A 27,983-nucleotide genomic window follows, 5' to 3' on the forward strand; every position below is an offset into this window, starting at 1 on the left:
AAAGCAGTTCATGGAAAGGTCCTTTTATTAAGTGTACCTAAGAGCAAAATGTCACAGACAGTTACTAGCTACGTTACATTTACTGCCGTCTAAGGAAGTCTGTGCATCAGCTTGCAAGTTTTAAACTTTCTGTGTATGGAATGTATGAGTGTCAGTTTTTTAACAACTCATTCTCTGCTTCTGTCCTCATTCCTTGCCCCATCAAGGATGCGTTTGAAGTACTGGCTGAAAACTATGAGTTCAGAGAAGATGAAGGGCATTGCCTTGCATTTAGGAGAGCTGCCTCTGTGTTGAAATTTCTTCCTTTTGCTGTCGTTAGAGTAAGTGATGTTGAAGGATTGCCTTGGATGGGAGAACAAGTCAAAGCGATCATAGAGGTAAGTTATAATGCTTTTAAAAACACACACAGATACCTTGTCTTTTTAGTGTTTTGATGTTAGCAGAATTGTCAAATGAAGGTAGAAAACAATTAAAGAACATATATTGTGGGATGAATAATAAGCCCAATTAAATGAAGGCTACAAATGCTGGACAATGCATTTAGCGTTAACTTGATTCTGACCAAGCTAAGCCTCATACAGCAAAATATATATAGGAGACTTAGTTTGGTCAGAATTGAGTATACACTTCCAGAGTTAATGCCCAGGCTTTTTAGACTTGTCTACCCATGTCCTATCTGGAACCAAAGGGGGGACATTGTTTGCCAGCTATAGAATACATTGGCATTATTTTCAGCTCTCCTGACCCCACAATTTAGACTGCAGCCTTCAGGAGTGCCAACTTGGCCCCGCAACTGTGCAGCATGCATGGCCCTGGCACTGAAATTTGTGGGTGCCTGGCCCCTTCATGGGGAATTTTGTGGGTGCTTGGGCACCCATGGCCCAGGGAGTTGGCATCTATGGCAGCCTTCATCTTAAAACAAAACTGCCAAGCTTTTAGAAGTTGAGGGTGGTAAGTTTGTAAACATGACCTCATCATTCTTTATTCTCCTATAAACATACCCTATAAAAAAACCATTCTACAATAAAGATCTGTATGCATCTCATATATACAGGATATAATAGAAGATGGGGAGAGTCCTCGAGTGAATGCTGTGTTAAACAGTGAAAACTATAGATCAATAAAAGTAAGTCTATTTTGCTCTTGTCTTTTTTTGCACATAGAATTGATCTTCTAGCTCGCCCCCCTAATGTGTTGCCTTCCTTTCCATTCAATGTGCACAATCGCTTGGTCTCAGACATGAAGGGAAATCTTATTATTTCAGTCAATGGATCAAATGAGAAAATGACTGCTTAAGTGTACATGTTCTCTCTGTTGAAACAAATGAAATAGCTTTTACAGGCAAAGGAGCATCACATGTCTATTAAAGTTCTCAATCCTGTAAGAATTACTAGATGGAAACTATAAGAAAACAAATATTAAATGTTAATTTAGATTTTTTAAAATATATATATATATATATTTCCAGTACAGTATTTCAATGCCACCTTTCAGGGCCAAAGTTATTCTGAGGTGACTGACATACAAAGTTAATATATAAAATATGTCACAATGAATACTCAAAGTCTGGTGAATTTTGACATTTACACATGAATCCTGGCATCAAAGAAGAATTTTATGACTGTCCAAATTATATATGTCAACATTTGTACAACTGAGCAACATTTTCTCTCCTCACACATAGAGGTTAGTTGGATTTGGAGGAAATGGATATTAAGAAGAAACTGAGTATGATTTCCAGGTTTTTTAAAATATATATTTAAAGAAATTTCAGAACAATTACACCACACTTATTTTCCTCATGTAGAAAATGTAGATTGTGAACAGTTTGTGGGGTGCTAATACAGCTGTGAAAAAATGACACACACACACACACACACACGTAACAGAATTTCATTCTACAAATAGTTTACTACAACGAGAAACTGTAAGTAGCATTGCATAGCTTGACATCAGAAGAATGAAAGGAGCAAAAAGATAGAAAGGAAGATGCTTGGATCAGAGAAAAAAGAGAAACAAACAAGCACTAGCCAACTCACAGGATACGTTACAGCCCCACCTACTGTTGGGAAGGAACAAAATATGTTCATAGACAGTATACAGTGATCAGTAGTTTTTGTTTTGTGTTTACCTTTTCTGACCAGGAACTCACCTTTAACCCAAACATGCCTTTGGGGACCCATTTCTTAATTTTTTTAATCATCTATCTATATGATGGTAGTCCTGCAACCAAGACTCACTTTATATCAAGCCTTCACTTAATAATAGGTCCCAACCCATGGACTGAAGACCAATGATCTGAAACGCTTTGCACATTGTAACTTCTTCTGCATCCCTTTTCAATGGTAGGTGTACCATTCTTCTGTAAATTCCAGAGCACATCTGCAATCTTTTCTTCAGGTGGACAATACTGAATGTCAACAATTTCTTGTTAATGCCTGCTAAACCTTTTCGGACTCTTGATTGTGCTTGAACACTGATATTGGTTCAGGTCTATCCAATCTTAAATTTAATCTAAATGGCTTCTTGATGTGCTTTTGCACCTGCCACATATTATTCTTCCATTGAGGGAGATGCATCAGTTGCGTCCTTTCAACTGGTCCAGCTAATAGTTCCTTCCCCATGTTGGTGGACTTGAGAGTGGTGGCACCCCCAGCCTAGTCAGCCTCCACATGTCCAATTCTCTTTTAATCTACAGTTGCTTGCAGTTGCAATTTCATGTGGATTTTTTCCCTTGGCTACCATATCCCTGTTTTCACTGCATTCCAGTCACTTTGTGCTCTGACTCTTCCTGCACAACATCACTGCAGCTCCAGATCTAGCCCTATAGATGTAACAGCATCAGTAGTGGACAGTGGACTGGGCTGGGCAGGGTTGTGTTGCTAATCAATGCTGCATGTTGCTGCCTGTTACTGAAAGGATGACAGGAGAGGTTGTTGTGTGGAGCTTGAAGTGGTGCCTACTTCATCCTACTTCTATGGTGGTTTTCACTTTGTTTGAGTATCTCACTTTAGCATTCATCCTGATTTGTTCTGCACAAAGCTTGCATGGAGGTTCTGTGATGTCTGCTGTTCATTGAGCAATGGTTCTGATTTGTTTGTGTGGAAATTATATGACTTTCCATCAATCCATTGTTGTTGTCCCACACTTTCTAGCACATTTCCCCATCAGTTTCCTTGCTTTTTTACTTGTTCATTGTAGTGCAAGGGTGCCAGAGTACCTGAATCTACTTTAATTGTGCAAACCTAAATTTGCTGGTATGTGATTGAATTCCTCCCACAAAATAGTTACAGTCTGGAGTGGACCTTTGTATCTTTTTCAAGCTGAAATGTCCCAGTATCATTGCAATATTTTTGTTTCCAATTAAAGCTCCTGTCCTCCTTTCCTTCCATCTGGATGCTAGAGTGATTTGTGATGTTTCCCAGGTCTTTCATTTCAAAATGTTGATTTGATTTGCATATTATCCCATTGCTTGTCTCGCTTTTGTTAAAAGCAAATCATTATATCAACAATGTAAAAGCAGCCCACATATGCCCATTTATTCTCCTGTTTTCTGGAGTGCAAGTTTGGATTGGTTTTACCTTGTATGAATCATTCCTTGGTAAGTACTTCATTTGTTTTCTCATTCCATGCTCCAGCAGCCAGTTTAATTCCATAGACACTCTTTTGAGGTTTACACATGAGGTTCTTGTCCTTTGATTCCTTTAAATGGGGTGGCTGGTCCATGTAAGTGTCTTCCTTTATGACACCAGGCAAGAAGGCAATATTTATGCCTAGGTCTTTGATTTGCATCCCCTTTCTGGCTGCCACACTTAGGAGTGCTTTTATAGTGATGTGCTTTACAACTCAGGTGAATGTTTCATCATATTCTTTGGCCACAAATCTATAAACGGAACACCTCTTCTGCAGTGCATATTATTTTAAATGTCCATTTACATCCTATAGTTTTCTGTCCAGGTAGCAACAGGGTGAGCATCTATGTCTTATCATTGTGAAGGTTTTGGTTCTCTCCTGCTGTTGCCTCTTTCTGCTTCCTGGCCTCATTGTTGGGCAGATTTGAGATTACTTTGCAGGATGAAATTTCAACATTTTCTCTCTCTTGGCAAAACCTTTGGCTGTTCCAGTTGAACACCAGGCACCCATTGCCATGCTAGTTTTGCAGGGCCAGTCCAATACATTTTGCTGCCTGACAGGAAGGAAAAAGTATCACCCCTTGCAATTCCAAATCCAGCAGAAGGCCATGGCATGGTTCTCTAGTGTTTCGTATCCTGTTCCTGTTGATAGGCTTTCACTTCCTTTCCTTTGTATTCCTCCTATTGTCTGTGCAGAGTATTTGCAGCTTCCATTGAAACTTGTTTCTGGGTGCTGCCATAAGCTCTGATAATTTTTCAAGCACCTCGTTTTTCTGCTTCACGAGAGACGTGACAGTGTGCCTGGAATAGTCTTCCGTGAAGGTCACCAGGTATTTGCTCCCACTTGGCATGTGAGTCCTCTTGGGTTCACAAATGTCACTGTGGATACTTTCCAAAGAATGAGTAATCTTGCTTTGGATGCTTTTGGGAAGAAGGGTGCTTTCACTTTTATACAGCACATGCCCTACACTCCAGTGTCTCCTCGTCTCCTTTGCTGAATTTTGTTTTGTGAACTCCTCTATGGCCCCTGGAGTTCTCTGTCCTAGGCACAAGCGGGTGCTGAATGGTATTTCAGCCTGCTTGTTCTTGTAAATGAATTTGTACAGGTGTTTGTTCATAATTGACTTCTGATTTTTGTTCTTCTGGTAATGGCCTCTTACCTGGTCTGGAAGGTAGGCGGTGGTTGCAGCCCAGCACGGCAGCCCCTCACACAGCTGATGGTCAAATTGACTTCACCATGGTGGCCTGCCATTGGAACGCCTCCCCGGCTGGCTGCCATCCTGATGTTGGAATTTTCCCAATCAGGGGCAAGCTGAGGGTGGGAGTGGAGCCTGGGTGGCGGACCTGAGTGGAGAAGTCTTCACTCTGGCCCGCCTCCAGGAGCTAAAGGCTGACTGGCCCCAAGGATGGCACAATGGAAATTTACAAATTTGTGATAAGATGTACAAAATTCATACTAATCTGAACATCAGGTTTTGGGGAGATGTGCAAGTTTCTCCATCCCATCTTACTGAAGGTGCAGAAAGCAGAAGCACAAGTCATCAGAATTCATTTTTACTTGTGAGTAAGTTTAGTTGGCTCCTTTAGGCCTAATTTCAAAGGAAATTTCTTTGTCCTGAAGCGTAAGTGCAGGTAAAGCTACTCACTAACAGAAAGACAGTTATCAGTGAATCTAACTTGACTCACAGTTTTAAAAGAGACAATATTCTTTAGAGGAAGAAAAGTTTTTAATTTTGTTTCCTTTTACTATCATTGATAGCCCATTTTTTTATATAAAAAAGAAAACCATTCTAATCTTTACACAAGAACTAAAACAACTTCTTTGAATTCTCTAGATCTCATTAAAACACTGCTAAGCAAACAAAGTACTAAAAATTAATAGATAAGAATCTAAATAATTTTTGAAAAATGAGATTACAAAATACAATTACTCTTCCTTATAAACAGAAAGCTGTCCACAAAGAGTAGGTAATTTCACTCTTTATATCTTAAATGTCGAGTAATATGTATTTTAAATTGTCCAGGATTTCCATCCCCTTCTTTTCTTTATCATAATTGCTTAAAAAAATAGTCTCATTAGAAAGACAAGATAAAATTAGCATGGTCCATGTTTCAAAGACTGGACTCACTAGGAAGAGAATTATAATGGGACTTTACAGACAGTTCTCAAATCAAATGAATGGCTGTGAAGCATTGAGGAAACACCACATTGATAAAATATATATAGAAGTGCATTGTTCATGTAGGATTCATATCTGGAAATGTTTGCTGCACTTCACTTTTCCTATAAAAATATTACTATAGCAATTGTCAATTAGTCAAATGCATTATTTGGAATAATCCACCAGGACTTTTCTCCTGTAAAACCTTCAGAGAATGGAAGGAATAAGACTCAGACAAGGGTAGGGATGTGCTATTGAATAAGTCCTGTTCATTTCTGTAAGACTTGCGCAGGAGAAGCTCCCAGTGGGTAGTGCCTATTTCTGGCTACCTAGCCAGAATATCTGATCTGAATATGATGTTTCTTGAATATCTGATAGAATCATAGAGTTGGTAAAACTTTTGTGGCTAACTAGTTCAACCCTTCCGCTCAGTGCAAGACTTGAAGTTCTCGTACATAAGTTAGTGAGTTTTGTTTATTTAATTTATGAGTCACTTTGCACAGCAGACAGTCCTGAAGTAAATACATTTGGTCCATTTCCGTTTACCAGTGCTTTGTTGTGCCCAGAACTGTCATGGAATTCTACTCAATATTGATCCAGAGTAGATTCCACTGTATAGTTATCAGAGTAAAAACTTAAACATGTTGCAGGATTCCCAAAAATTAGACCAGAAGCAATTATATTTCATCCAGCAGAGCTTTACTGCTACTGAAGACAAATGAGCATAATGGTCACAAATTCAATACCTTCAGGATTGGCACCGTCCATAAGAAATCCAGTTGCAGCAGACTTAACTTAAACTTACAATACCTTATAATAAGCCTAAACTTTAACACTCAGGATGTTATGTACAGTGGTACCTCGGGTTACAGACACTTCAGGTTACAGACGCTTCAGGTTACAGACTCTGCTAACCCAGAAATCGTACCTTGGGTTAAGAACTTTGCTTCAGGATGAGAACAAAAATCATGCGGCGGTGGCGCGGTGGCAGTGGGAGGGCCCATTAGCTAAAGTGGTACCTCAGGTTAAGAACAGCTTCAGGTTAAGAACGGACCTCCAGAATGAATTAAGTTCTTAACCTGAGGTACCACTGTATAGAACACCACACCAGAAGGAAAAGAGAGAGAAAGAGAAAGGAGAAGGATGATGATGGACACATGTCTTGGTTAAACAGGCCACTACTTGGACAAACTGGAACGTGTCCAGAGGAGGGCAACCAAAATGGTCAAAGGCCTGGAAACGATGCCTTATGAAGAACGGCTAAGGGAGCTGGGCATGTTTAGCCTGGAGAAGAGGAGGTTAAGGGGTGATATGATAGCCATGTTCAAATATATAAAAGGATGTCACATAGAGGAGGGAAAAAGGTTGTTTTCTGCTGCTCCAAAGAAGCGGACACGGAGCAATGGTTCCAAACTACAAGAAAAAAGATTCCACCTAAACATTAGGAAGAACTTCCTGACAGTAAGAGCTGTTCGACAGTGGAATTTGCTGCCAAGGAGTGTGGTGGAGTCTCCTTCTTTAGAGGTCTTTAAGCAGAGGCTTGACAACCATATGTCAGGAGTGCTCTGATGGTGTTTCCTGCTTGGCAGGGGGTTGGACTCGATGGCCCTTGTGGTCTCTTCCAACTCTATGATTCTATGATTCTAAAAAAAAAAAACTTTATTGGTAGCAGCTTACATGGTGAAAAAGCAGGTGAGACACCTGAAGACTCTGAAAACTGGTGACACGAGAGATTTATCTCCCAGTTCACCTTCTCAGCATGCGCAGGAAAGAAGACTAGCTTGGGGCAACCCACAATGTAGGCCTTTCCTGCCACACCCACAGTCTGATTCAACATCCAATATATCATCAATATTAGGTCTTTGTTATTGCTATCCCTAAAGAAGAAAAACCAAATGGCCATTTCATAAACCTGAAGATAATTTATTTTAATACATTTTATTAAATGAAATTAATAATAATATTAATATTTATACCCCGCCCATCTGGCTAGGTTTCCCCAGCTACTCTGGGCGGCTTCCAACAAAATATTAAAATACAACAATTCATCAAATATCAAAAGCTTTCCTAAACAGGGCTGCCTTCAGATGTCTTCTAAAAGTCAGATAGTTGTTTATTTCCTTGACATCTGATGGGAGGGCATTCCACAGGGCAGGTGCCACGACTGAGAAGGCCCTCTGCCTGGTTCCCTGTAGCTTCACTTCTCACAGTGAGGGAACCACCAGAAGGCCCTCGGTGCTGGACCTAAGTGTCCGGGCAGAACAATGGGGGTGGAGATGCTCCTTCAGGTATACTGGGCCAAGGCCACTTGCATATCTTGATGATACTGTCTAAACACCAAACCCTTCCCAATGTTCTGTCTGAGCAAGCATTGTAGCTTGCCAGATAGGACAATACTCCTTTTCCTCTCCCCCCCATGTGCTGTTCTGGGGGCTTTTCCAACACCCTTGAGCCAATGTCAAAGTGCAGGGAAGGGGGCACATGGGAGAGGAGAGGGGGGAAATTGCCTCGGCAGGGCTTCCATTGGCGAGGTGTATTAGGAGAATCCTGTCCCAAGAGTGGCAGAAAGGTTTGACGCTGGAAAATCTGAAGATCTGCGTACAACAGCATTAAGAGTGTTTGTCATCTTCATAATTCATGGAATCCTACCAGACATGAACTCTGTGGTCATCATTTGCAATGGAGTTGGGGCAATGGGGTTGAGACTCTTTCCTTTGTGCTAAAATGCCAAAGAGGGAAACATGGAAGCATTGTTGTCCACAGCTATCCCAAAGCTCCACAGCTCATTAAACTGAGCATCATTCCATTCTATGTAGCTCTTCACTTCTGTTTTTGGAGTGGGACTGAAGACATCTGAGAAGTGGTACAGGATGGGTTTCCGGACACTGGAAGAAGTAAAATGCGACAAGAACTTAAAACTGACAAGAATGCAAAGAGCAGGTAATATCCTGTTACCATGGAATCTAGGTTAAGTTTTGAAAGCAGCATGAATCAGAATAGCTATTAATGATGAGTGTAAAAATATGATCTATTTCATCCACATATGTCTTACATATTTATTGGCTATTCATAGAATATGTAATAAAGCTGAATATTTTTTTACCAGAACATGCTTGTTTTGAAGATCTCTATTTCCCATGATAAATTACAAGGTCAATCATCCTAGGTAATATAAAGAAAATTCTCCTGATTGGTTTTAGGTTGGAAAATGAGATGTTTCATATTTTATCTCAGTAAACATTATCTTGATAGGAAGCATTCTCTTGTTAAAATGAAACAAATTAGTATTGCCAACAAATATAGTTCTAAGCCACAAAATAACTGCACAAGAATCACATAAATTGGATTTTATGCTATAAATAAGTCAAATTCTGTTTCTTTGGTAGCTCAGTGCTCAGAGAGAATGTGCCATTTATTTGTTTTATTTGTCTTGATGATAATCTTCTCTTCTTCCCTTCCATCTTACTTAAATGTTCACTTTTTTCTTCAGCAAAATCACAACCTAACCATCAGTCCTTCAATGCCAACCATGAGCTAGAAAATAGAAAATCTGAAGAAGTGTGCATGCACACGAAAGCTCATACCAAGAACTGACTTAGTTGGTCTTTAAGGTGCTACTGGAAGGAATTTGTTTTGTTTTGACTATGGCATACCAACACGGCTACCTATCTGTAACTAGAAAATAGAGTTCTAGATGAATTTATGCCAAAGGCCTAGCCTCTGGAATTTTACAATATCTGTCGGTTCAATTTTCAGGAAGAATTATAAATGAAACTTCATACTCAAAACTGTTTGACCATCTCAGTGGGTTACCTCTCATTTTGCATAAAATATCCAAAAATGTATACTTTTTACATAATATGTACAACAATATAGACTTATTATTTGAGGCCTTCTGTTTCAGTGGCCCTTTGTCTGGTTTCAAAAAGAAGCAATTTTTGGATTGAGTTTATTCTGTATGAAAACTAATCACTGAACAATTTCAGCCCCTATCTTCCCCTGTGTGTTCTGCCCCCCAAGGCTCCCTGCTCTCAAATGTCACAGGCAGCTCTGTGGTCTAACCATTGAGCCTCTTGGGCTTGCCAATCGGAAGGTCAGTGGTTCGAATCCGCATGATGGGGTGAGCTCCTATTGCTCTATCCCAGCTCCTGCCAAGCTAGCAGTTCGAAAGCACGCCAGTGCAAGTAGATAAATAGGTACCGCTGTGGCAGGAAGGTAAACTGCATTTCCATGCAGTCTGGTTTCTGTCATGGTGTTCCATTGCACCAGAAGCAGTTTAGTCATGCTGGGCACATGACCTGGAAAGCTGTCTATGGACAAATGCTGGCCTGAAAGTGAGATGAGCACTGCAACCCCATAGTCGCCTTTGACTGGACTTATGGTAACCATCTAGGGGTCCCTTACATAAACCTTTACATAAACTCTGTAGTCCTGCTTTGTGTTTTCAGTGTTGCAAGACTCCTAGAGCATTATCTGAACCATGGATCTCATGAGAGTGCCAAGTGCAAGTTCCTTAACCAGAGCTACCCATCCATTTCCTTTCAGATACTTATTCCTACGCTGCCCCCATCTCACTTGTAGTACAATAGGTACAGATAGCCACATTTCCCCCTTAACTGGAAAAATCTCGTTCTTCAAGACTTCACTTTTCTGTTTTGAAAACAAGGATGGTCTTATTGTAGTCGACATCATTACCTATATTTTTACATCCTCTTTTTGTGTGGATGGGAGGAAACCTCATGGAGCAGATTGCACAATAATAATAATAATAATAATAATAATAATAATAATAATAATAATAATAGTAGTAGTAGTAGTAGTAATAATAATTTATTTATACCCCGCCCATCTGGCTGAGTTTCCCCAACAGTATAAAGTAGCCAATCAAAAATAATCAGATAGAACTCTGGAAAGGGACAAAACCTGAATAAAACCAGGCATCACTCTTAACAGTGCAGTCCTATGCATGCTTGCATACCAAAGCAAGCATCATTGAATCCATTGTACAGTGGTACCTCAGGTTAAGTACTTAATTCGCTCCGGAGGTCTGTTCTTAACCTGAAACTGTTCTTAAGCTGAAGCACCACTTTAGCTAATAGGGCCTCCTGCTGCTGGGTTAGTGGAGTCTGTAACCTGAAGTGTATGTAACCTGAAGCATATATAACCCGAGGTACCACTGTATCTGGAAACAAACTAACACACTGGCACCCAAAGAATAGCAACGTCAGTGCTAAACAAGTCTTTTTTTGTGAAACTTTCCAAAGACAAAGATCACTAGAGAAAACTCTACCCACCCATTCAATATAGGAATCAGGGACTTGTAGAAAGGCTGCATGGCAGATCTTAACATCACGGCAGTTTGTGTATTTGGATCTGAGCCACCTGAATGAGGAAACCTTCTGGGATAGGCAGATTAAAATATTGTAAAATGATTGACCCTGTGGAGCTTGTGTATCTTCCAGTGATGTTTAATGGAGCTTTTATTTTGAAACAGAGGACACGCAGAATTGTCACATAAGAAAATAAATAGTCTCCTTTAAAATAAAACAAAATGCCACTCATTTAGCATAGGATCAAAATCTCACTGACTCCTGTCACTTAGGGGAAATTTCTTGCAATGATATCACTACTTTGCAGGAAATTTGACACACATATTTACATTCATGGAATATCAGCCAGCTTTTGGTTAGAAAACAACAATGGTGAGTGAACTGTTAGTGAAAGTTATTTACTGGCCTTGGTACATTTCCATAATATATTATGATCATTATTTCAAGCCTACGAGGTAGCTAATTTTTAGCTTAGATGGCAAGCAAAGACTGACAGTGAGTTGAGCAACATCCAATTAGTCCCTGCTTCATCTGGGACTTGAACTTAGGCCTCCTAGATTTTCAAGCTTAATATGTTGTCCACTAGACTATGCTCATTATACCAAACTTAAACTGCTTTTCAGGATTCCTGCATTATGAAGACCTTGTTAGCTGTGTATCTAAGGCAGAGGCAGATGCAGCGAGCCTAATTGTTAAGGAGTCTGTGCAGAGATTTTCCCCCAGCGCTTTGGTAACTTTGACTGGTGGTTTCAGAAGGTATGTATAATGAACCATGGGCCTTTTGGCCACCTTTGATTTGTGGGACATCATGTCCCAAAGGGTGACATGGGGGGTAAAGCTCTCTTGGGACCAATCTCACATACGGTCCATCCTCCAAGGCCCCAAGAAAGCTTTCCCTGCTCCAAAAACCAGGTCATTAAAAGCTTCCATGGCCCAGGTGTCTACTGCCCCTACTGCCCATAGGGTGTTGCATTTGTGTTTTGGGGACCCATCACCACCCTGATTCCAACTGCCTCCTGGAAAGAATTCTCATCCTCTGTACACATGTAGCTATATCACTGTGGGGATGGGGAGGGGAAGACTCAGCGGAGGTTGAGGGATGGGGACAAGGACTCTGCAAAAGTGCAGTTGAGTTTTTGCACGTGTTCACTTAGAAAGCTCACATAGATTCAACCAACCCTTTTGTGGCAAGCGGCGGGAAGCTATCACGTCTATTTTGGCCCTCAATCTAAATACCTAGCAGTGTATAGAGGCAACACATACACCTGTCTCAGAGGCAGGACAGATTGAGGGCAACACTCTCGAAGCAGCTCTGAAGGCTGGAGTGACCTCTTTGAGACAGATATGTCTATTGCTGCAATGTTATATTTTATTCAGACATGTGCGTGATTCCAAGGATTGCTTTTCCGTTATTTAAATGATTTCTCCCCTATATTGCTTTTTTGACAAGGGAATACAGACACTACTTAGTAGCCTGATAATCCCAAAAGTATTAAACTTCAGGAAAATTGATCTGAAGCCCAAGACAGTTTGTTAATGGGTGGATCATTGTTTCCTAGTTGTATTAGAAAGAGGGGCGTGTTTTCTGTAAATCTGCTGTCTTATCAGCACAGTGAAGACGTGATTGCTGTTTGTTTTTTTGTTTTGTACCTTTTGAAGTACATTTATATGAAAGTGAAGCATATATTACTCATCCAACTTTCTTCCCCAAGGTTCTTACACATGCCACATCAACAAAACATGACAGCAGAAGCTAAGATAGTTCTCTGCAATCTGTTCAGCCCATGTGTTGCATTTTTATATCTTGAGATTTAACTGTATATCTCTGCTTTGCAAAGAGCTGAGTTTTAGCTAAGTGTTTGTCAGAGTTGGAAATTAATGTTTTGCCAGTTGTTCCATGGTGGTACTGACCTGTCATCTTGTTTGTGGTGAAGAAATCCAGCAATAATTTCAGCACTGATTTTAACATTCAACCACTTTCCATGCTATACTATTCCAAAAGTGTCATGTTAATTGTCCCTAAGTAGTGCTGAAGTATGGTTCCTTCTCTGGCCAACATTTCCTTCACATGAAAGGTCACTCCAGAGAGGCAGAGACTTCAGGTGATAAGATAAAACATGGCTAGTTCTTCAACCAAAGGTCACTACCTTTTAAAAAAGGAGGGAAATGGGTTATTGACAGTAATCTGACACATTTTTTTTTTTTTACATCTTTTCACATGAGTCAGCTATCAGGCCACACTGCTCAGTTCAGAAGCCACAAAACTTTTCAGCAGAGGCAATTTCTAACCAAACCAATCATTTCTACTTTCTTAAATGCCTACATACAAAACAAGCTGGTTTTTCACTGACCTGAAGTGAAATGCAGCTTATGTCAGCCACAGGTTAGCTCTTATTCATAACAAATAAAATATGGCAAGCAGATATGAAACACAAATCTATGGACAGTAAATAGCACCAAAATAGATTTACATTGAAATATAATGCCTTAATTGGTTTGTGCATTGCAGCCTGAGTCAAGTACAGAAAGCAAGCAGGTTCAAAGTAAATCTGAATCTAGAAAGCTATGTGAATAATGCACCATTTCACAATTCTCAGGTGAAGTATTAATCTTTCAGCTGAAGTCATTGGAACTTACTCCCCAGAATGCATGCTTACGATTTCAGACTTGGGCCATAATTCTGAAATCACTTATCTAGAAGTAATCACTACTGAAGTCAGTGGACTTTACTTCTGAGTAAAGGTAAAGGGACCCCTGACCATTAGGTCCAGTCGTGGCCGACTCTGGGGTTGTAGCGCTCATCTCGCTTTATCGGCCGAGGGAGCCAGCATACAGCATCCGGGTCACGTGGCCAGCATGACTAAGCCGCTTCTAGCAAACCAGAGCAGCGCACGGAAATGCCGTTTACCTTCCCCCTGGAGTGGTACCTATTTATCTACTTGCGCTTTAACATGCTTTTGAACTGCTAGGTGGGCTGGAGCAGGGACTGAGCAACGGGAGCTCACCCTGTCGTGGGGATTCGAACCGCGACCTTCCGATCAGCAAGCCCTGGGCCCTGTGGTTTAGACCACAGAGCCACCCGCGTCCCTCTTACTTCTGAGTAGACGTGGACAAATATGTCATTGTTGTTTCTTATTTTTCCAGTCCACATTTCCATACCAGCTTGTGATTTTAAAAAAAACCACCGTCATGAATATTCATTAGTAGTTCAGTGTGAATCTATCCTAATGTACATATGTTTCATGGCATTTTGCCTAATAATACACATTTTTTTCAAAGCAGTTTCCCTTATTAAAATGTATTTGTGTATATGAATTTCACTAACATATGCATTTTTTTGTGCAATCTTTGCCCCAGTATATGCACTTTTGTACACATTATTTGACTGGAGAACTGCATTGCAAAATCAACGGGAGAACAAATTTTGAAGGCTGACTGTGCTTTGCTTTGCTTATTGTTTCAAAAAGTATGAATTAGGCTGGTTTGCCTTTCAATGCAAACTGAATCTAATCTCCCCCTGCCCTACTTATGAGTAAATGTGGTTGGGATTAGCCTACATGAAAGTTGTACTTTTTCTTGTGCATGTGTAGTGGAAATAAAAACCCAGCTGAATTTCAAATGTTCTCTCCCCCCCCCCCTTGTGATTTGCAACTTTTAGCTTGTGTGTGTCTGGTGTACCAGGCTGGGAGATGATAAAAATGCCTTTCAGCAATCACACTTGTATCTGGGTGATTTTTGAAAAACAAATGGCAAAGCAGAAAGTCTTGTGTAAATTTAGAACAGCTGTGATAAAAGACTAAATATATCTCCTGTTTTTCCACCCACACCGTCAATGGGAATGCATTTTATTGTTTATTTATTAAGGCTGTTGAACAAAGCAGATCAGTAGACACATTTTGTTAAGAATCAGCACATGATTTTATGAGTTATCAATGTGGACTGCCACATATTATGTACTGCTGCTGTAGAATAATAGGTAGGTACCACCTTATACCAAACAAGAAGTGTAAGACTTTAAACCTGTCACTAAGGAAGTTTTGTTTATTTCTCACTCTTAAAACAATATTAAGGCATCCCTTCTCTTTCAAGGCTAATTTGGAACAAAGGCAAAGCCTAGGACTTTCTCAACTTGGTGCTCTCCTGGTGTTTTGAACTCCCAATTCCCATCATTCCTGGCTATTGGCGATATGGGCTGATGGGAATTGTAGTCCAAACTATCTGAAGGACTCTGGGTTGGGAAAGGCTGCTTTAGAGATTAAAGGAGTACCGCCTGCCATATATCACTCAGCCAGAATAGTATAGATCTAAAGTAAATCGTTGGCTGAAAACCATCTCAGTAAGGGAGGTAAGTCTGCATGGTACTTGGATGGTAACACAGTAAACGATGTTGCCACTTTGTACCTAGCTGTGATTTCTCTACGCCTTTTCCTTTGTCTGAAACATTAGCTGTAATAAAGGAAAAGAGAATTTGCACTGAGATGCTCAAGTGCAAATGACAGTAATTTTTGTAGATTTCTTCACTGTGCAGTTCTGGGGATGACAACTGTGTTATCAAGCTGTTATTTCCCGGTTTTTTTGGTGGGAACAAATCTACTTTAAGGGAGCATTGTGGTAATTTTGCTGCATGTATGCTTGAGACAATCAGTTGGTTTGTACATTCTCTAACTTAAACAAATCCTAGTGGGACTTGGCTGTTCTGTCAAGGACAGAGGCTAAGAAGAGCCTTTGGACATGTTCCATGCCCTCAGTTCTGCCTCTGGTAAACTACTCCGCTGCACATCAGGGATTCCCCCCAGGGACCATACCAATCCATTCCGTCATATAACCCACCGAAAATACATTCAGTCTCAGTCTAGAGAGTTCTTTGCAGATGCATTTAATAGAACTTGCTGATCTGGTGCGTCTTCAAAAATTTACTACGAAAGAATTGAGTGACATGTTATGCAGTGAGCTATATGAGCAGCATCAGACGAACTCTGAATGATGAGACAAGCTCAGAAGAGACATGTGCAGAAGACAAGGGCATGTGCTAATTTGGTGCTTCCAGATCACCTAAATCACATGCGCTCTGTGTTCTTGAGCCGCTGCCTGTTTGAGAGTTGACATCATTGACCTAGTGCAAACACCGTGATGCACGTTACCTATGCTGCCTTTGTGGTGTTGCCTGCATAGGTAAAGGTAAAGGGACCCCTGACCATTAGGTCCAGTCGTGGCCGACTCTGGGGTTGTGGTGCTCATCTCGCTTTATTGGCCAAGGGAGCCGGCGTACAGCTTCCGGGTCATGTGGCCAGCATGACTAAGCCGCTTCTGACGAAGCAGAGCAGTGCACGGAAACGCCGTTTACCTTTCCGCTGAAGTGGTACCTATTTATCTACTTGCACTTTGACGTGCTTTCGAACTGCTAGGTTGGCAGGAGCAGGGACCGAGCAATGGGAGCTCGCCCCGTCGCGGGGATTCGAACCGCCGACCTTCTGATCGGCAAAGTCCTAGGCTCTGTCTCTTTTGAGCTTGTCTCATCATTCATTCTTGAGCCGCTGCCTGTTTGAGAGTTGACATCATTGACCTAGTGCAAACACCGCGATGCATGTTAACCTATGCTGCCTTTGTGGCGTTGCCTGCATACTGGTGCTGAAATACACCTCCAGTTCTAGGAACAGAAGGTGGCCCCAGGAAGATGTGTCCCAAGACAACCAAAATGCAGTATGTGTGTGTGTTTATCCAAGGAAAAAGAAAATCCTATCCTAGCACCATTGTCCACGCCAGATGTTGGGAGACCCTTAAGCAAGATATCCTCAGTGTGGTTCCCTCCATGAGTGGGTGCATCTATTTCCTACGGTCACTACCTGCCCTCTCTCTCCTGGCCCAGAAGGAGAAATACTTCTCCTTCTTGCTCCTATTACTGCTCAAATACATAGAGACGACAGGTGAACAGGCAGCAACAGATGGAGTGTTGGCCTCAGGTACTGCTCAGCAATGCTGAACCCTAATGTAGGTCCACACAGCTGCTCATCACTCAGGAACTGCCTTGTTAATTATTGCTAAAAGAATGATAACTTCTGGAAGAAAAATGTGTGTTGAAAGTGTATACATCCTGGAAGCATGCATTGAAGTTTTCACTCGGCTACTTCCACTTTGCATTTGACACATTACACAATTAACCATGTAAATGGTTGTTTTTATTTGTTTATTGTGGGTTCAGTCTAGAACAGCTGTGTGATACGTGTGATCCTCCAGGGAGAGAGAGACTCTGTGTACTGACCGGCACTTTCATTGAAAACATCCAAGGGCTTATCTGCTCTTCCTCTTGTCCCACTGCTTTCCCCTGTAGAAAGCAGCTCTTTGGTGCTCATTTGGAGCAAACAGCAATCAGATTTTCAGCAAATTACTGGGCTAAAGAGTCTGTTTTCCCTGGGACAGGAGCAGGGCAAAGGGAAAACTCCTTGGACCTTTGCTTTCTAGGCACAGGCAAGCAGAAATTTGGATGAACCCTAAGTAAACTTCCTAGAACTGAGCTTTTCGGGAGGGGGCTGATCCTGGCACCTCTCTTGTAAGAGAGGTGCATTGCACCCTGCCCTACAGCTCCTGCTCAGTAACGCTTATTTTCCTTCTGTCTTGTCCTTCAGTGGTAGAGAGAAGGAAGTTAAGCTGTGATTCTGCTGGGAACCAGCCAGGATCAGAGTTAAGCACCGTCTTCTAAGGGAAGAGAGAAGAAAGCTGAGCTCCTTTCATTCTGAAAACCCTCTAAATCTGGGATGGGGAATGGACTTCAGCTTCTATTATCCATGGCCATTGGCCAAGCTGGCTAGGGAGCAACATCTGGAGGACTCCAGTTTCTCCATCCTTGTTCTTGGGTCAGATCTTGGCTTCCATTTCCCACAGGAGAGCGATGAAGAACAGGGAACTGAGGTTAACCATACTTCTGCAACCTCTAGTGCATCTAGTATTTTCTGTTAGGTATTTAGTGCATTCAAAATTTATCAGAATCTTATAAACCACTTTGTTTATTGTTGACCAGAACCCAAAGCGGTTTTCATAAAAGTGCACATCAATAATAACAAAATCAATAAAATACCATGAAAATATAATATTAATAAATGAAACTAAAGGGTGACACTTTCATCTTCAGGCAGTTAGTACAGGATTCAGTGACTGTCATACTGGAAGCTTATTCCATTTCATACTGGAGAAGTTGCAGTCCCTTGCATGCTAACATAATTCACTAGAATTCTTTAATGCTCTTTGTCACAAGCAAGCTGATAGATGTTTATTACTGCCCAGACACCTTCAAAAGTTCTGCAAGGCTGCCGATTAATGTGACCCTTACAAGTGAGATACACACTTGTTGGCAATTATCTTCAATGCATAACTGCCCATCTCTGTGGTCTCCTGTGGTGTCTCAAAGAGTGTTGGTGATGATATGCAAACAAGGATGGCAAAGCAATAACAGGAAATGGAGTGGAGTGAATGAAATGGGTCTAAAAAAAGAAAAGAGAGCTCTCCTTGTGAGTAGTTCATGTGAATGCATTCATCTGCATACCGCATAAGAGCAAGCTGTCAAATACCCACAGGAGCCAATGAAGTTATCACCTTTGATTCTTTCTATAATTTTTCTTTTAAGGTCACGCATCGTCATTTTTCCTACACGAGGGCCATCCACTTGACAACTCTGGGCTTCTAAATTATACGGACATATTTTTAGAAAGCCTGCCATTGCATAAAACCAAAATGTTAATGGCATTGCTAAGTCAAATTAAATTTTAATGGCCCCGGTTTAATTTTTCTTTTACATCCTTTAAATAGCATTTAATGTGATTCAGTCGACTTTAATACCGGCAGCTGACCTGAATAGCCTTTTCAATTAGCCTTTTTAGGTGAAGCAAATCTGATACGTTTTAAATAAATAAAGATAGTTTTTATTATTGGTTAAATGCCAATATCCATGGCTCATTTAATCCATTTATTAAGAAGCAATGTCAAAAGAATAGCACTTCTTGTGGAGATCCCTGTTTTAGTGAATGAACTCCTGGTAGGGGGAAAGAGATCTCTGTGTGTCTGTTGAGTATGCAAAGGAAACAGCCTGTTAAATGTTATTAAAACAAAATTATTTGCTCAATTAAAATCACTTGACGAACGTGAATGGGAAACAACAAGTTAACAGTGCAAAGAGCCGTGATTAGCTTTTCTTTCTTTTTATACCTTGCGTATAGTGCAATCTCAAAACAAAGTTAGAACTTCGCCTGTGGTCTCTATAGCCAACTATTCTGTGTTCATGTAATACGATTTAATGGAATATCTTCACAGCCAATTCAAGCGCTTTAAAGACACATAGGCTTATAAATAATGGCATTATGGTGATACTTTGAGAGAGCAACTGCAACCCTTTGGTGTGTTCAGCACCATCTTTGATTTGCTCACAATAACATTGTTTCAGCTTTATTTTAATTTCTCTGTGACAGGCTCTCAAAACCATCTGTACAAAGTGGAGACTCCTACAGAGATAAAACCTTCACTGTACTTAGAAGTGGGGATAGTGAGAGAAATATAAGCCTGAATATCAAGCAGGGAAATCAACGACCCTAATTCTGACATGATGGAGTTCTCTCTCTTTGCCTGTGTAAGCATGTCGAAAGGACTATGACTTCGCTGCACTGAAGTCTGACATAATGCCATTTTCGTGTAACTATTGCTATTGTTGCTTGACTAGCTGCAGTAGTCGCATATAAAAACATTTTTTTGTCATTCTTATGAAATTCTGGACCTACCAAACCAAGTAAAAGAGCTTCTGGGTTTTTTGTTTTTGTTTTTTTGTTTTTTTTGGAAATGTAAATTTCAACATTTTTAAAATTTCATTGTAAATCATGAAAGGCTTTTACTTTTTTACATTCCCACCACATATTGCCCTCCTTTTCTTTACATTTCCAACATTTATTATTTGTTTTGTAAATCTTGGCTAGTTTTACTGGTGTTTTATATATATACCATCTGTACATCATTTTCATTATATTTTCTTTTCATGCACAGCAAGCAGTAAAATTTATTCCCTCTTCTTTCATGCTGCCTTTGATCCCGGAGGCAGTCTAGAGCCTGATGGTCTTGCCTGCCATGATTTTGTCTGATCCTCCTTTTAAAGTAGCCCAAGTTGGTGGAGCAAATGGAGATGGTGGAGAGTAGAGCTGAAATCAATGGATTAAAGTTACAAGAAATGAGCTTTGTATTGAACATCTAGGATGAACTTTCTGATGCTGGCACAAACAGTTTGACAGTGGGGGGAAAACCTCCACCAGAATGTGGTGGTCTTTTTCTTCATGAGAGGTTTCTAAGCAGAGGTAGAATGCAACCTATCAGGGATGCTACAGCAGAGGTGAATTTTGTGCATTGACAGAAGTTCAGATTAGATACCCCTTGAGGAACTCTGATTGCATCTGGGATATTTTGGCTCAGCCATAGGAAGAACCCAGGCAGTATTCATGGGCAGCTTCTTATCAACCATGTTTGCCTACACTTTTGTATTGCAATGGAAAGGAAAGTATTCAGCAGGCAACAAGCAACATATCAGCCACGCTCATTTGCTTTGAGACATTTATCTTCTCAGATGTTACACTCTGCTGTTACTTAAACTCGCTTGCCCCCAGGCACTATTAGAATGTGTGGTGCACTACAGTGGTGGTTTGGTGGTTCTGCAGCCAAAGTATATGTCAACTGTACTAAAACTGAATTATTGAGATGAATTTAAGTGCTAGAATTTCTGTTTCAAAAACTGAGTGTCTGCTCATCGTGTGTTCCGATAATTTATGATGAGAGACTGCCAAGGCAGATGTGAAAATATCTGAATTACATAAAAATGTTGTTCTTATTTAAAGAGAGGCTGCACAAGCAATTGTTGCCTGACAATAAAATGGAAGGGGATCATTCTGAAGAATGTACCACTTTCAAATCTGTGGGAGGAATGTCAAGATGTTCTATACAAACCAACCTCAGCCAAGATCAATGATGGGATTAGTAGTATTTTGCAACAGAATTGTTATCAAAAGGTTTTCTAGTAAACTGAAGAGGGCAATGGTCTTCTGTTCATTTCTCCTTTTACATGCTTGTAGCCTCAGCAGAGTTATTTTGTCTGAGACAGTGAGAAATTCTGCAAGTTTTCCAAGAAGGAAAGCAGAGATCCGGAGCTTTTGATTTTTCACTTTATTATTTATAGGATCAAATCAAAGACTAAAGATTACTGAGGTTTTAAGTGATAGGCTTACTGTATCTCACACATCTCTTGGATGGAGGGAGTTAGTCCATACAGTGACCAAAGCTCTTCCAGGAGTTCCCATTAAAATTTCATTCAATAAGTAATCTTGGCTGAAAAGGTGTCAGAAAAAAGTAGGCCTTTAAAAGTACCAAAACGAAGAGTAGTGGTTGTAGGGATTCACCAGGGAGCTTTTCTGGGCTCTGTGCCCCTTGTTTGATTATTGTAGGGTGTAAGAGTGCATGCACAAAGATGTGGCAAGGTTTATGCATACAACTAATGTAAATAACGTAACGTAATGTTTGTCTGACAGACTGCAAAGACTTTTAAAGCTTAGCCGTGCTATGAACTCAAAGAACAATCCTATATCACCTACCTGGGAATGAGTCCCATTTGATCATGAGTAGGCATTCATACAATTGCATGTTAAAGTGGTTAAGCAGTCATTCCACTCTTTGGGGAAACCATAACAGCTAGACCTATATAGGCTTAGCTCAGAGGCAGAACATATGCTTTGCACACAAAAGGGTCTCAGGTTCAATCCCTGCTATGAACGACCATTGTATGATATCCTGGAGAGCCACCACTATACCAGATGGAGCTGGTAGATAGCTGTTCTGGACACAGAATTGATCTGCATCTCCATGGACAGCTGTGAGTCCAATATGACTCCCAGGCTGTGCACCTGGTCCTTCAGGGGCACAGTTACCCCATTCAGGACCAGGGAGTCTTCTGCACCTGCCTGCCCCCTGTCCCCCTGAAAACAGTACTTCTGTCTTGTAAGGATTCAGCCTCAGTGTTAGCCTCCATCTATCTTCCAACCGCTTCCAGACACTCACACAGGACATTCACTGCCTTCACTGGTTCTGATTTAAAAGAGAGGTAGAGCTGGGTATCATCCACATATCAATGGACACCCAGCCCAAATGCCCTGATGCAGTGGCGTAGCGTGGGTTGTCAGCACCCGGGGCAAGGCAAGTAATTTGCGCCCCCTAACCCATGGATTTGCGCCCCCTAACCTGTGGATTTGCCCTAACCCCAGATGTTGCGCCCGGTGCGGCCGGCCCCCCCTGCACCCCCCACGCTACGCCACTGCCCTGATGATCTCTCCCAGCGGCTGCATGTAGATGTTGAAAAGCATGGGGGAGAGGATGGAACCCTGAAGCACCACGCAAGTGAGAGCCCAGGGGTCTGAACACTCATCCCCCAACACCGCTTTCTGGACACGGCCCAGGAGGAAGGAGCGGAACCACTGTATAACAGTGCCCCCAGCTCCTCGCCCCTCTAGACGGTCCAGAAGGATGTAATGGTTGATGGTATCAATGCCACTGAGAGATCCAGCAGAACTAAGAAACAGCTTTCACCTAAGAGGACAAATGGTCTGATTTGGTACAAGGCAGCTTCCTACGTTCCATAGTTTGATCCTATACAACTGTAAGAACAGACAATACAATGGAAGATTATAATTGGAATGTTCCAACTGCTAAATGGACACTGGGGGGGGGGGATGAAACAGATTTACACATCTTTGGGTTCTAAATTTGGCAATTGATATTCAAGGTCCTCAAATCCAGGATGGGCAAAAGGTAGATTGATAGGTAGATCTCTGCTGGGTGATTTGCAATAGATCAGCAAGGGTTTTGTAGATCAGTAGGTTGTCTCCCAATCAGGTACTGACTACACCCAGATCAGCTTAATTTCTGCAAGGTGATTGCATCATGTGCCCTCTTGATTCCAAATCAATGGATTGTATCCAGTACAGCTCTAGTTTAAATTCACTTAGCAGGATACTTGTTCCACTGGTGAAATGTTTGGTGCTAGTGGTGAGCAAGAGGTTGCTGGTAACTTTGCTGTGCAATGGATTGCACAGTCTGCTGTGCAACTAGCCCAGGAATTCTTGCACAAGCAGACCCAGAATATCAGATAAAGCCCAATATAAATAGCTTTTTAATTTTTTTTAATGATTCTCCTCCATGGCTAGTCTTGTGCTAATTGCTTCTCTCTCACCATCGGTACCCCTCTCCTGTAAAAATAAGAGTCACAATTGGTTGCCTTTGACCAAGGCTCTGTGCAGCTCTGCTGGTGAGTCATAGCATTTGCACATGTTGGAATATCTGATGTTAATAATTCAGATGTGGTTAATGTGCTTGTATGTGCAGGCCAACCCAGTGTATGGCTCATGTGGTGCAGGAGGTTATTGGCTCCACCCCCCAGCCACTATTAAGCACTTGGCTGTGGGTGTCAGATCTTGGGGTTCTAGTAAAAAAATGAAGTAGATCCTGCAAGCTTGTATCCTGCCCATCCCTGCTGCAAATGGCAATCTCTCCTTCCTTCCCTCCTCCTCCTCCTGCTCTTGTGCTTTTAGGGGCTGCAAAATCTGCCATATTGGTAATCCTCAACTGTGTCCTGGTAATGGGATGATGTGTGATTTGGAGAAGCAGAATAGGACATACCACCTTTTTTTCGACCCAATGGATCCAGAACCCCATCAGCAGTAGCCTTTAGTAGCAAAGTCACCACCCTTAACATTGTTCTTACTCGCTGGGACTGATTAAGAGAGTTAATTGTCAAGAACGGGCAAACTTAATGTTTTAGTTCCCTAATCAAAAGCAGCAGCAAGCTGGCATCTCTTCTTTGTTTCTGATCTATCTACCATTTACACTTTACAAACCCTCTCATCTTTAAATAGCATTGTTTATTCCTTCCCCTGAGCAATGCAAGCAAAAAGCTTGACATGTTCTTGCTATTCTAGGGCTGTTTTGTTCCTCTTTCATCTTATGTATAAATACATTCCTTCTTCAGTGTCAATATTTTATTTCTGTAGGGTTGTGGAGGCTTTGCAAGAAAAATAGTTTCCTTGAGTAGGGAATTTGCTTCCAACAATAGGCCTACTCAGAGTAGACCCACTGAAATTAATTATCACAACTAACTTAGGTCCATTAATTGCAATGGGTCTGCTCTGAGTATATGGATGCAACTCTTCCCATGTTTTAAATAGTAAATAGGTATCATAGCCTCAATGGTCAGATTGCTCATTTTGCTGCCCATAATCACAGCTGGCCTGCCATTAGGCAGAATGAAGTACAGTAGGGCATGGAGAAGTGGAGAGGTGTTAGAGGCTGAGCTGGTGCAAGACACTCTGACACCTGATGCCGCCTCTGTCCCCTAGCTGCCCTTGAACACTGTCATCGTCCTTTTTGTCAGGGCCAGCCTTATCGTTAGGCAGAATGAGGCAGCTGCTTCAGGCAGCAGAGGACTGGGAGACAAGGTTGGATTGAGAGTGGCTGCCTTCAGATGCAATACAGAGCACTGTTAGATCATCAGTGCTGAAGTAAGATTCATCTGCCAGTCCATTTAGTTTCTGAATGTGGAAAGGAAGAGTGTCACTGTGTCCTTTGCCTCAGGTAACAAAATGTCCTGACCTGGCCCTGTTCGTTGCTTTTGTCACTGCAGCAGCACTGAGCATGCTGAGGCTCTCCAGGGCTTCACACCAGACAGTATCTTGCTGTAGTGAAACACCAGATGCTGAAGGATTCTTTAAAGCTTAATAGTAGTAAACTATTTACCACTTGAAGCAGTATTTACCATGTTAGAGTGAGGGAGGCACTCTGTCAAGCCACCTCACATAGGCAGTCATACCTTGGTTCTCGAATGCCTTGATACTTGTACATTTTGGATCCCGAACACTGAAAACCCAGAAGTAAGTGTTATGGCTTTTGAACGTTCTTTGGAACCCAAACGCCTGACATGGCTTCCACAGCTTCTGAATGAGTGCAGGAAGCTCCTGCAGCCAATCGGAAGCTGTGCCTTATTTTTTGAACATTTTCGGAAGTCAAACAGACTTCCGGAATGGATTACATTCGAGAACCAAGTCATGACTATAATAGCAAGGAGTGGGTGACCCAGCACCACTAAAAAAACTATGTAAGAGTCCCACTGATCATTTTGATGAAATGGCACCAGCATTCCTAGTGCTAAACTGTGGTGGCTGACTGGCCAGGCAAATCTACGGACTTCCCAGTCTGCCACCTGAGCAAAGATCTCTGTTTGACTAACAGGTGGGCCAGCCCTGCTTGGAAAACAGAGCTGCATTGGCTACATCAGCTGCCCTGAGCAGGCTTGTTGCACTTAGGTATGGTTGTGTGAATGCTTTCGTAGTGGCAGTGAAATAAGATACAACTGGTTGTCCTGTCAGTTTCTGTATATGGAAAGGGGCAGATTCATTTTTTCCCCATTGCTTCAGGTTGGAAAATACTTAGCCTGGCCTGGGTCCAACCTTCCACATTCAGAATACAACAGAAACCCTGAATTTTAGTAGTGAGTACATGCATTTTGTACAGATACTGTTCTAACTCCCTGGTAATACTTTAAAGAAGGATACGTTCGCGTAAGTTTTGGACGTTGCAAATAAGCGGTGCCAGCTTTCTACATGATGAATTCTGCATTCATCTTCAAATATTGCCTGGACAGCTTTGTGATGCAAGACCTTTGGGGGATATTACAAAACAAGCAGGACCAGATGAGTGTGGAAGAAGGCTGTTTGCAATATTTGAAACAACTGTACAAAGAGAATAAGGGGGAAGAGAGAATAAGTCTCAAAGAAGTCTTAGCAATGTTTCAGTGAAACCAATTTGCTGGTAGATCCATATGGATGAATTTAATTGTGACCTCCGAGAGCAACAGCAATTTAAAGGAAATGATTCACACAAATCAAATTAGCATGGTGCGGAAGCCACAACAATTACATTTCGTACAAAAATTCAACGGGAGTTCGTTTATCATCCAATGTATGAGACCTAATTCCCAAGTCCCTACAAAACGTTATGTTATGTTATTTATTTAACAACCTTCCTATACTGCTTAGCTGTAAATAAAACCTCTAAGCTGTTTAGAAAAGATATAAAATGTATATTAAAATTGTCAATAAAAATCAAATTTAAAAGCAAAACGAAGAAAATCCACAGTTAAAAGTATACATCGTAAGCTAAAGTTATGGAATAAAACACACATCCGCTTTACCTGTCTGGGAAGGCTTGCCTAAACTGACATGTTTTTAGCAGGCACTGAAAAGAATACAGCGAAGGCGTCTGCCTAATGTCAATGGGCAGGGAGTTCCACAGTGTAGGAGCTGCCGGTCACACTAAAAGATTGATTCCGTACAAATGTGAAATGAACATTTGTGCCAGTTTCACAGATTGCAGTGTTTGAGTGGGTCTATATGGGATGAGGTGATCTTTTGATTAATAGACAGATGTCAAAAAGTTAAGAAGAGTCTTTTGCACCAGGCCATCCAACAATGAGGGGGGCGGGGTCAGAACATTAAACCCCAAGATTGTCTCTCATTGCTCCTTTCATAGCTTCAGCAAGCTTGGGTCCATAGCAGCAGCCAACCACGGTCCCTGGTCTCTCAGTCCCTGGTCTCTGCCAGTCAAAGTGCATTGAGTTCTGCTCACTTCCTGTTCATCCTTCCAAGAAACCCCTGCCCCCCAAACCTCACCCCTTTCCCCCCTGTGGTGACATCATGACCACTGTTACCCCGGCAACCTCCCCCTCACAACAGTATTTTCTTCTGCTAATAGTGAGAGAGGAACTTCACACTCTCCTTGTCTGCTGCTGAATGCTTTGCATTTCATTAGGGAAATGACTCTTGTGGTTCGAGGAATGAAAACACACGGACACATGATATAAGGTTAATGGGGAAGAAAAGGCCACAACTTTATTGATTACAGCAAGTGAAAGGTATTGGCTTAGGCATTGGATTACGTGAATTGACTCCACCCACTCGGAGAGGGGTGAGCCTGAAAGGGGGGTTTATCCACCAGTAGGTGGAGCCTGTTGATGCTAATCCAACTATAAGCTCTCCCCTGATGTCACCGAGGGTCGTGTCATGGCCCCCCGCCACGCAGGCATCGGGCAGAATACACGACCGCCGGATTCCTTTAACGGAATACCCCAAAATTGAAGGCGTATGCGATGGACACACCTAGCCCTTCCACACACCACAACACTTTATTCCAATGCCTAACCTACCCACCAATACCACGAAAGTTGTGACGATTGCTACGAGGTAGGCAAAAAACCACAAAGCCTAATGCCAAATGGAAAAACTCCTACCAGTCCCCCCGGACAACCAGGGTGACCAACCTAAGGTCCATAGCAAGGCCAAAAGAAAACTGAGACCCTGAGCTCTAAGGGAGTGGAGGGTGGATGACTCGCGATGGGATGACGAAGAATGAGGCCGCATGGCTGGCACAGCAGCAATTTACGCTGCCGTCCACGCCCCTTCAAGGCACCTGGTTGGGTGCCTGCCCGTGGGCGTGGTGCCAGCTAGGTGAGTGGGAGGCAGGGGCTAACGCCCCCTGCTTGAGGTGGAGACCGGCTCCCACCCACAACCACTCCCCTCTTTTGCAAGAGGAGAGTCTTTCTCACGTTCTTTGATAGCACCCATCTAAGCCAATCTCCTGAGGAAGATGGCTTGACTTCAAACCCAATATTTACTAATTTCAGAGATTATGGGGAAGAACCTGGCACTCAGGAATTTTAGGGGATCCTTGCTCCCTGCAAACCCACAACACTACTTAGATAGAATCATGAAGTCATTTAAAAGAATCTCTTAAAAAGTAAG

General features: G+C 41.8%; 1 protein-coding gene across 1 annotated transcript in view; it reads left to right on the forward strand.

Annotated features, from left to right (window-relative positions):
* The window catches only part of DNTT (DNA nucleotidylexotransferase), a 136,724-nt gene that overhangs the window by 59,119 nt on the left and 49,622 nt on the right, over positions 1-27,983 (forward strand). The window contains exons 6-9 of the mRNA XM_081863303.1: positions 207-377; positions 1,055-1,126; positions 8,611-8,734; positions 11,748-11,880. Of these exons, the coding sequence (XP_081719429.1) occupies positions 207-377; positions 1,055-1,126; positions 8,611-8,734; positions 11,748-11,880 (500 nt within the window). The remainder of the gene's footprint in view (positions 1-206; positions 378-1,054; positions 1,127-8,610; positions 8,735-11,747; positions 11,881-27,983) is intronic.

The sequence above is a fragment of the Podarcis erhardii genome, assembly GCF_964252035.2.
Source record: "Podarcis erhardii genome assembly, chromosome: 5".
Taxonomy (NCBI): Eukaryota; Metazoa; Chordata; class Lepidosauria; order Squamata; family Lacertidae; genus Podarcis; species Podarcis erhardii.